The 11204-nt window shown below is 44.9% G+C and overlaps 1 protein-coding gene across 1 annotated transcript in view; it reads left to right on the plus strand.

Moving 5' to 3' along the window:
- Window positions 1–4622: 4622 nt before the first annotated feature.
- LOC125934215 (phospholipid-transporting ATPase IB) overlaps window positions 4623–11204 on the plus strand; it is a 433509-nt gene continuing 426927 nt past the window's right edge. Inside the window, exon 1 of the mRNA XM_049647534.1 lies at window positions 4623–5247. Within this exon, the coding sequence (XP_049503491.1) occupies window positions 5193–5247 (55 nt within the window). The 5' untranslated portion in view covers window positions 4623–5192. The remainder of the gene's footprint in view (window positions 5248–11204) is intronic.

The raw sequence follows: 11204 nt of genomic DNA on the forward strand, positions 1-11204 counted from the left end.
ATACAAAATTGACACCATTTACTTCCTTTTTTAAATACAAAATAATAAAAGTCTGCTGTGTATTTTCCACTTATAGCATATTTTGATTCTGACTAGCCATATTTCAAGCACTCAGTGGTCACATGTGGCTACCATATGGGATAGCACAGCGTTAGTCTCTGGTTGTTATCTGATCAACGTTCTTATGATTCAGAATTTATACGTGCACACACAAATTGGGATCTGAGGAAAGTGTTCAGAAATGCCATTTTAATGCACTTTGGATAGCCATAATGAAATAATCTTTGTTTTTTTGGTTATTCGTAATTATCAGTACTCTAGTTGGGGTGTTTATACCTGTTGTGGGAATTAACGAGATCTTTGTGATGCGGTGCCTCTCGATAAAAACTTGAGGGCAACGTTAAATGTAGTAAACATTTTCAACATAATCTGCGAACAGCACAGTAGGTAGAGAAGAGTTTATCAGGTTAGTTAATGTGCAAGTGATTTTTTTTTTTTTTTTTGGTCGAGGAAAATGGGGGATTTAACCAGAATTCTAAGGTATGGGAGTAATGTGGTTAGAAGGGAATGGCGGACATGTGGAAGGTCCTTGCGATCCAAGACGCAAAATCGACATTCTAAGTGGACCAGCTTAGAAGAATTCCTGGTTGGAATATAAAATAAGAAAATACAGAGAAGTCCTTGGGAATGATAACTCTTGACAAAAAGGGGGTTACAGGAGCTGATGTTTAGATATTTAGCAAGTGCTCTCATAGGATTGTGATGTTTTTGTTTGACTACAGCCACATCACTTAATAGAATCTTTAAATTAAACACTTTATGAGAACAAAGTTATCTTTGGTACCTATATCCAGCACCTCTAAGGAGAGCGTATCAGTGTTTGGGGTCGGGAAGATGGAGAGATTTGTTCTTGGATTCCGTCAAGCTGGAGGTGGATTTAGGACTTTGGATTAGACTTGAGTTAACACCTGGCGTGGCTGCTGCGACGGTGACTATTGCATTAACAATGTCAATGTTGGGTGTGCGGACTTTCCCTAGAGTCGGTAGCTTTGTGTTGATCCTAAGGCTGAGTTTCTTACCTATGGGAGCAGCCACTTGGCAGATGTGTGTTCGCACAGCAGCGGGGATGGTGACCACACTGATTCGGGCACACGGATTATATGGAGTGAGGCTCTCGTGACGATAAGTCCTTGTATGTTTCATGTAGTTACACTGTATATCCCCTTCAAGGAATTCTTTTTTGGGGGAATTGCTGTTAGTAAGTTTTATCTTCCTATAAAGCAGACTCTGTTGCTTATTATTATTATTAAAAATTTTTTTTAATGTTTATTTTTATTTTTGAGAGAGGGAGACAGAGCACAAGTGGGGGAAGGGCAGAGAGAGGGAGACACAGAATCGGAAGCAGGCTCCAGGCTCCGAGCTGTCGGCACAGAGCCTGACACGGGGCTCGAACTCACTGACTGTGAGATCATGACCTGAGCCGAAGTTGGACGCTTAACTGACTGAGCCACCTCAGTCGCTTATTAGATCATTAGCTTTGCCTTGTGAATGTTTGCTCAATGTTTTTTCAAATGTCTGATTTTAAGTTGTTCTCAAGGTGAGCATAAAATTGAAAACGGAAAGTAAACAGGTCTCGTTTTGAAAGTTACTTAGGCCCAACTAAGATGCTGATGGGCACTGTTCTAGCACATTTATTTTCAGAAATTATATTTTTAAAATCTCTTAGGGTAAGTTGTTCAACCTGGCTGGCCAAGTGACTTGAAACATGTGCAGCTTTGTCGCAATGTGGCTGCGTTTTCAAACCCTATTTTCTCATTCAGCATACTGTTTCATGTTGCCAGAACTATGTGTTTTCCTATATTCTTAGGTTTGGACCACATTTAGACACAGGTATTTGTTTTATGGTCCTCATGACTCTGATGGGTAATGCATGGTCTTCTGCATGTTCCAGAAATGCAGATGCGTGCCAAGGCACCACTCAGAGGACCAGACCTTCCCTGGCCGCCTTGTGGGACTCAGACACACTTTCGCGGCGTCATTGTGTTTACATTAAATGTACATGTTCGCTCAGACCAATAACGTTCTGTAAGTTCTTGCAGAACTTTTTACTATTACAGAACATCTTTGCAAAACAATATTGTCTAAATTCAAAGCCTGATCATGGAAGCAAACAGACCTAGCTCCGCACTTTGGATGTTATTCCCTTTGAGTTAAGTGAACTCCATCAGGTAGTTCGAAGTTTCTCAATTGTCTCATCTGTCAAAGGGTGTTGATGACCCTCACAGGGTGGTTGTGAATTAAATGTGAGTCTGTGTGGAAAGCATCTGGCAGCTGGGATGGGGGGGAGGTCTTAGGAAATGGAAGTTTAATTATTAGCATACAGTCACTAATGTCTTTGGTTTTATAGTATCCTCCTTATTTTATTATAGAACTTTGTAGTTTACTCACCTTTTTCAAACCCAAGGTCTCAGTTTTAGCATTATAAAAGTATTAGGTAAAGTAGGTGTTACGTTCCTTGCTCAGATGAAGAAGTCAAGTCTCATAGAGTAAACTTTAAATTATAGGTAAAGCATTTGTGAAATCAGTAAAATGATGCTCAAAGCCTGGCATACTGAAGGACAAAATGTTTACTTACGGTTACCGTGAAAAGAAGCAATGACATGTATAATGTTGACATTGCCAGGTGATGAATGAACCTTAGTAACAGAGTTGAATATTTGCTAAGACTTGTTAAAGCAGGTTGAATTCATTGAATCATTCAAACGGCAAGTACCAAACACGTGTACCAGGCACCATAGGGAGAGCAGGGAACCTGAAAATCTTAGCTCATGGAGCTTGCATTCTAGAGGGGTGGGCCGATGACCCGTGGATAAGTAGTATTTACAAGAGTTATCACCGCTCTAAAGAAAAGGAGCCTGGATAGCAAATGACCAAAGGAAAGAACTACTGTAGATGACACAGTTCCAGAAGAACTCTTTGAAGATGGGACATTTGAGCAGAGACCCAAGACATGAGAAAGCAGAGATGTGAAATTGTCGAGGAAGGCAGTTCCGGCTTAGGATAACCCTTAGGCGGGAGAAATAGTAGGAGCTAAGGAGCTGAGGTGGGGATAAGCTGGACATCTGTGAGGGACAGAAGAAAAGACCAGCGTGTCTGGAATAGAGCCTTGTTAGTCTCTGGTGGGGAGTTTGCTCTCTACTCGAAGTGTGGTGGAAAACGGTTCCACCAGATCTCGGGTTACATTTAAAAATAGGAGTCTGGCTCCTGTGTGAAAGGTGGGAGGAGGATGGGTTGGGAAGTTACTGCAGTGTCCGGGCGAGGAGGGGTTGATGATCTGGGGACGTAGCAGCTGAAAGAGCGAGAAGCAGTCTGACTCAGGATCTGTTCAGGTTAGGAGCAGGGGTAGAACTGATGGGATCTTCCGACCAACTGGATGTGGGATTGAAAGACAAGCCGCAGTATTTGGGAAGTAATTGCAAGGAAGGATGCAGAACTACTTCTGATTCAGGTCAGTCATCCCTGGAGGGATTCCCTGCCCTCCACAGTAGAAAGACAAGCCATCTATTCAGTTGGAGCCCATGGTAAATGCTAGAGATTCTAGGGAAATGAGATCGTCCTTGACTCCAAGGACCCCCAAAGCAGGGCTTTGTGAACATTGAAGTTACTCTCTAAGAGAAGGAGGGAGTTTAAAGCCAACAGAGGAGGAAGTTCTGGCAGAGCAAGTTTCCAGGGGGAGATGCAGTTTGAGAATGGAGAGGAATAGGAGGGATGGTGGGTGCTTTTGGCTTTTATGAATGTCTTCGCCTCTTGTCCCTGGAGTGACGAATGAAGTTACTTGTCGTCATCTTTGTCATTACCTATTTGGAATGTGTGGCTTAAAATAATCTTTTTTTTACATTCATGAACTTATTTTCATTCTGTCTACAAATCGGCAGTGACGAAACTTAGAGGTGCATGTCCCATGAAATATGCAAATGGAAATTTACATAAATAATTTCTACTGCAGGAAGTTAAAAGTTGAAAAATATTTTCTATGCCCCTGAAGTTCACCGTATTAAAGTAAACCAAGCCTTCCTCCTTAGACTTCAAACTGTGTTGTCTCAGCAGAAAGTGATAAAATATAATCAGAATAAAATAATCCAGTGTCTGTTTTTTATTCAGTGCACGAGTACTCACTGTTTTGGTTTCTGGCTGCTCATGTGTTGAGTCGGCTGCTATATTGCTTCCACTGTAGGCTGAACTCTGTAGGTCATGGTTGCCCGAAGATAGGTTTTCATGGGGAGAAAGGCATTAGCAGGCATAATAGAATTTCAGTATACATGCTGTGGTCAGGGGGGATGCTTCCAGTCACCCTCTAGGCCCCTTGGCCTCTTCTGTGTGCTGTGTCTCAGTGCCTGGACGTCCCCGGGTCCAGATCTGTCTGTCTTTTGAAAGCACAGACTAAGGCTGACCTAGCAAACCTTGATGAGGAGCTCTGTTGCAACCAAATGACCCCAGAGTTTGTTGACTCGGTGTTTATGGTGTGAGAAACGTAGGGGCGTTTCGTGTTTGTTGACGGGAACTCCAGACCTTCTCAGAAGTGGGAGGGAGTCTGTTGGGAGATGAACGTTGCCAGCGAGGAAGAGAAGCCAGATGGGAAAGGTACGCACCGGAAGGCACGCTCGCAGGTGCATGAGCTGGGGAGGCAGGGTCCCAGCACGGGCCCTTCTGTGTCTGCCGTCTCCTGGCTTTTGCTTCCCGAGTGAAGGAAGAAGTAGGAGCTACAGGTGTCACATCGTGAGAAAAAAGACCTGAGCTTGTTCAGGAGCTGCAAGCGGTCCAAGAAGTCTCAAGTTCAAGTGATGGCCAGAGCAGTAAGAGATAGAGGCTGAACCAAGAAGGCCTGATATATTCTGGGTAATGATTTTTAGGTGAAGCCTCTCTACCTAACGAAGATTTGAGGCAATACATATCAAACCATGCCCTGAAAAGCATTTGTACTTTATTTGCATTTTTCTTAAGAAAGGTCTTTTCAAAAAATTTATTTTTTGAGAGAGAGAGAGAGAGAGAGAGAGAGAGAACGAGCATGGGAGAGGCAGAGAGAGAGGGAGAGACAGAATCCCAAGCCAACACTGTGTGATCAGCATGGACCCCAACTCAGGGCTTGATCTCAAGACCGTGGGATCATGACCTGAGCTGAAATCGAGAGTCAGATGCTTACCCGACTGAGCCACCCGGGCGCCCCTCTTAAGAAATCGTCTTCACAGAGTAAGTCCACATGACCTCATCCCTCTCTCTGCCAACCTGCGTTAGTGTGTGACGCTAACATGAGTGATGTCCGTGTGTCAGGGCTGATGGTCAAAAGTGAATTATTTCCTTATTGACTGTGCACTTCTGATATTGGTCTCGTGAAGTACTCGTTAAGGCCTTTACTGCTGGCTTATCTTTGCCCTCCAGATCCCCTGCTTTGGGTCTGTCTGGGGTATGGTATGGTCTTATTTCTTGTGCTCGATCCTTGGTTGCTTGGCAGTCTCTTTGCAAGTGTCGTGTGTGTTTCACTCTGTGGTTGGTACTTTTGTCAACTCACTGTAGAGCAGTTCAGCCATCGCCGTGGTTATTCAGATGAAACCAGAAACTATGCACGTTTCTGTAAAGGGGAAAACGCAAGCTGCAGCCAGGGTACATTAGATCCAGGGACCACGGGCGCTGAGATGGGGTTAGGAGTAGGAGAGGCTCCTTTGGGGCAATGCCTCTGAAAGATGTAGGTGGGGGTGGGATGGGGTGGGATTGAGCGAGGAAAGCCTTCTTGTAGCAAGCTCATCTGCTGCCTGTGATGGAAAAGAGAGAAGGCAGCAGAGCTGGGCTGGAAGAGCCTTGGGCTGTGACGCTGACCCATTGGAAACCTCCAGAACTGGGCTTGGCAAGTTACAGCCTGCGGGCCTGTCACCATCTTCATTAACAATGGCTTGGACTTAACTGCAGAATTTTAGGAGATACTCTGGTCTTAGTAACATTGCATTTACTGAACTTGTGGAGTGGCTGTTTCCCCCCTCCCCCATGTTATAAGTCCATTTTATCTCCTTGCATGGAGGTCCATTTCAGAGGGCGTCCCTAAATTCTGTAGAGGGTAGTCCGTTGATTAGTGCTGTCTTCCTCCAACCCCCACATCGTCAGCTATAGGTGTGTAGAACTGAGTCAGATTGTCAGCAGAGTAAAAGGAAGGTCTGGAAAGGGTACAGGATTCTCTGGTTGTGACCACCCTTGCTGCTAGTGCATTGACAAAGGATTTGAAGAGTAGAGAGTGCTACAGAAACTTAGTTATGGTCCAGGATTGTATGTCAGACGTCACTGAGAACTTGGGACAATTCTGGCAGGCTTTTGTAACATTCAGTCCATTTAAGTAGTGTCTTCAGTGGACTGAACTCTTGTCTAAGAGTGGTAGGCAATGCTTCTATCATTTGGGCCTCTCAGTTCCCTCATCTTCAAAGAATTATTGGTCATAAGGATATCCTACTACCTAGACAGGGTATTTCATTGTATTCGCTTTACAGTTTCATGGTCCACTGTGAAAGTCCTTTCATTCAAGGGGAAACTAATTGCTTAAGTGATCAGAAATCCATAGGTAAAGGAAGATCATCAGAAAATGACCGGCCTCTGGTCTTTCCCCTCCCTGTCATCCAGTCAACTGCCAGGCTTTGTTCATTAATTCCTTTGATCTGCTTCTAAAATTAGCCGCTGTCCTTCTGGTGCCCAAGGCTCTCTTAAAACTAGAGACCCTTCCCTGTGTGAACACCTTCCCTGATCTGTAGCTCCATTACACCATTTCTGACTCTACGTCTGTGTAATTACGTACATGTTTTCACTTCTAGGTCATCTAGCTTCTTACACCTTGTCTGTCAAAATGGTCCTTCCATTCCCTACTCTTTGCTCTGGTTTTCAGAGGCAGTGTTGTGTAGGGAAGCAAAAGTTAGGAGCTTTTGTCGTTCTTGTGTATCTGGGTGCGGAGGGGAGTAGAATACAGTCCTAAGAGGGCATCCTAGAAAGCTGCGTAAATCAAGTGGCTCTCAGCACATGTTTGCCCATGGCTTTGTCTTACTCTGGATGTCCTTCTCCATATTTACCCTTTGGAGCTCTTTACGTAGAGCTCAGTTGCTGGCTTTGTAGTGAGAGACCTCTGAAATCTCTCCAGCACGACCCCCTTACTACTACAGCTGGAAATACTAGTTTCTCTTAGACACTACACACCCATAGCATTCAAGGTCTCTTTTCCTGCTCCCACAGATGCTGAGGAAGAGTAAGATCAATAAGGCATAGTTTATACTTTTCCAATTAGAGAACTTTTCAACCAGAAAGACACACACAGTAACTATGACCTGGAAAATGCACAGACGGGACAGTTGGGTATGGTTGTTGGAGGTTGTGTAAGACTGAGAAAAACATTCCCTGGAAGAATTCCCTGCCTGGCCATGTCCGAGGGTCCTGTAAGTAGAGGGGGGACCTCCAACCCAACCTGGGGATGTGGTGAGCGAAGACTTCTCAGAAGAGAGTTGTTGGGAGGCAAACACGCTAAGAGGAAGAAAATGCAGGTGGAGGAAGACCTTTCACATCCTGTGCTGTAGTACTCTGCACAGATTGGTTTCCTCACCACATTGCAAGTTCTCTGAAGGCAGGGAGAGAGTTTTTGATTTTGACGTTGTGCACATCGAATGTTCTGAACTTCGGATGAATGAATGACTTCCATCTGCCTCCATCGTTTTGCTTGGCTGCTTGACTTACTGATTTCTTCTGTATGTTCCTGCCTTCAGGGCACTTGACTCTCTAGGGACTTTGTTTTCCTGGGTTAAGCACCCAGTCCTGTAATCACCACCACCACCACCATGTTGCCTGTGAGCCTGGCATTTGGGGGGAGTTGTGTTTTTAATGTATAGACTCTGGGGCTATACTTTCAGTTAAAGAAAAAGAAATCAACCCAAACCTAATAAGGATACAAGACCATCAACAAATATTTGTCTATTTTTGGAAACTCCTTGAAGCCCCACCCTCAAATTATTTATAACGTAGGTCATATAAATGACTCATAACGAGTAAAATTCAACTTACAGATACAAAGCTAGTTGGTGAATCACCCCCTGTTTTCTTTATCTCCAAAATGAACATGCTTGTCATGAGTGGTTTGAGAATTCTATGGGTTAACCCATACGGAGTGCGTAGACCAGGCTCAACGAAACATTGTGCTTCTTACCGTCACTGTGCATGACCTGTCAGTGACACGGCAAAGACAGCTAATCGAGTTGGCGACACGAGTCGGCGGAGGATGCCGGGATTTCACGGATCCCGTCCGCGTCTCTTTGGCCTCGCTCCTCCTTTATAAAGATTTTCCCATATTTGGAACTTTCTCACTTCTGTGTCTGAGAAGAAACGGGATACACAGAATGGCACGTCAACAAGAAAATCAGGGGAAGCCATCCCAACTGGGAAAGAATGTGTTGTATCCGTGGAGTCGGGAGTGAAATTGGCCTCCTGGTGGACCCTTTCAAATCTGACTGCCTGTAATGTCGAAGGCTACATTAAGATTGTTGATAGAAGTAAAGAGCGTTAGCGTCACATGACCCGCGGTGAGAAGCACACAGGGTGGGCGGATTTACATGTGAAACAGCACGATAGTTGCCTTTCTCTTGAATGTGCCTTTCTCTTGTACTTGAGATGTGACTTCTATGCACTCAGTGCCTCTGCCTCCCTGGGGAAGGTTTAGAAGACCCACCGCGAGAAATATCAAGGTGTCTTCCCCTTATGCTTTTCAAAAATAGCAGGGACGGACGAGCCAGCCTCTTGTTAATGAGATTTTGCGGATTAATTGTCCTCTCCGTTAAAGGGTTTACAACAGACCTGGGAGGGCTTGGCTGTCAGCATTTTCTACGTTGAAGAAGAGTTGGGTTTGCAAAGGGTTGTTTGGAATCCAGAAAGAATGAGGTCAGGGACGTACACTGAAAAGCTTGCCTGTCCTTTTGATCTTTAGGAGGTGGAAGGGGGGGTGGTGGTGATGGCGGGGGGGTTGGGAAGGGAAGAAATCCATCTGAAAAGAAACATCTTAATTTTTCTCTCTCTGGGGAAAGTTTCCCCAGTCAAAGAGGGGAGATGTGTGACATATAACTGAGAGGTAAGAAAAAGTTTCCCTTTCCTGAATCGCCCACCGGTACTTTTCGTGTGGTCTGGGAGCAGGTTTAGAAGCTGCTGGGCCCTTCCGGGGCTGCAGAGAGATGACTGATGATGCGGGACAGGCGGGCTGGTTCTGAGACGACACTCCGTGAATCCGAACACCTTTGGCCAAGGTGTTTTGTGTCTTCCGAATGCTTAGGACAGGCAAACGTACAACTTCAAAGAAAACTGCACCTCTCCTAGGATTAACTGTTCAAAGCCTGCCTTCATGCGTATAGTGAAACAGTAGTGAGCTTTTTAAGGTTGGTGCCCTTAATTTGCACCCGGTTTCCTGGCCCCAGGAGTGATGAGTGTCCATCCCCTAGCAACAGGGAGTTGCAACAGAAGTCCCTGGGCTTGTAATTTTAAGCCTCGGCCAATCTGGCCCGTCATATAGAAAAATCCTCTGAATTGACTGTTGCGAAACCTAGCCTTTCTTTTTGGTCGTTTTCGCTTTGGTATATTAAAGAGATTTCCTTAAAAGCACATCTGCCTTCACTTACATTAACGTTCATCATTTGTGAATTACTAAATGATCTAAGGTGTGAAATGCGTTTCGAGGAACCAGAAGCCTGCTTTGCAATGTTGTCCTAGGTGGAAACAAAGCCTCAAATTACTGTGGCTCCATTTCACCCCTGGGTGCCGGAGCCAAGTAGGTTGTATATAACGTATCGCTGGCACGTGTCTTTGCTCGCACGCCATTATTCCTGGAACACTCTGCTTTTTCCACACAGCCAAATCATACTATCCTACTCATTTTTGTAAGCCTGGTTCCGATGCTTCCTCAACAAAGTCACCCTGGTCTTTGGCCTTGGCAAGACTGGCAGTCATCTTTGTCTTCTGGTCTCCTGTATCTCGGTCCCCTGTATCTGTCCCCTGTATCTCGGTCTCCGTTTCTGTTGCTTCTGCTGAAGCGTGAGCCTGGGCCTTCAACTGTGCACTCCTATGCCTGGCAATATGCCTTAGGTCTAGGAAGGGCCCAATTCCCGCTTGGATAAATTCAACATTCAACAGTATTTTAAATCCTCAAGAGGCCGGGGCCAGTGTCTTCCCTTCTCTGTCCCTGACAAAGAGAAAAGAGAAGCCAATAAGTATTGGCAGTAAAAAGTGTCCCTTTCTCTTTGTGTTTCTTTTAAATTCCTGGACAGAAACGGATCACAGATGCTATACTCGGAGAGCTGTGGTTTGTGCAAAGCGGGGTCTAGAAAAGGCCTCCAAAACGTGTCCGCCGTGGCTAGGACCATCGCATTTCGCATTTGTACCGCATTTTCATTATGTGTGTTTGATTAGGAGCAGTAATGGCTCGAGGGCTTCCCCGGCTGCTGGACTGCTTTGTGTCATTGTGTTCTGAAGGATTATGAAACATCTTTGTAAATATGGAGTGTAAAGGCCAGAGTTGAACTTGAAACCTTTGGGGCAGGGGAGGGGTGTGTGTGTGCACGCACCCACACATACGCACGCACACACACGTGCCTCTGGTTACAAAGCTCTCTGATGATAGTACTGTTTTCCTGGAAACTTCTCTGGAGGCAAAGAGAACCATCTTTTACATACTTTTTAAGTGCGTACAAAATTAGGAGAAAAGACCCAATCCACTTAATTCCAGTAACAAAAGGCTGAAGATCCTGTTTGCTATTTATATGTCCTGTTTTGTTGCCGTGGAAGATATTTAATGTTTCCTTGAGGTGGGAGTTGTGATGTAATCAGGTTGGTAAGTGGAAAGAACTTCGTGTGTATGAAGGGTCAGCAGACTGTGTCCGGTGGGCCAAATCTGACCTGTGAGTGAGGAACGGTTTTTACATTTTTAAGAGTTTTGTGTTTAAAAAAGAGAGGCGTATGTAGCCCAAAGTCTATAATGTTTACTGTCTGACCCTTCACAGAAAGTTTGCCAACGTTTGATTTCTACCATCGATTTCTGTTTTGCGGTTGAAGAGACCAAAGCTAGCTGGTGTCCCGACTTGCTGAGGCCCGTAAAGGCAGCCTGTTCTAATGGAAGGAGCATTGGATTCAAGTTTCTGCAGATCTGGCTT

Source organism: Panthera uncia, assembly GCF_023721935.1.
Source record: "Panthera uncia isolate 11264 chromosome A1 unlocalized genomic scaffold, Puncia_PCG_1.0 HiC_scaffold_16, whole genome shotgun sequence".
Lineage (NCBI taxonomy): Eukaryota > Metazoa > Chordata > Mammalia > Carnivora > Felidae > Panthera > Panthera uncia.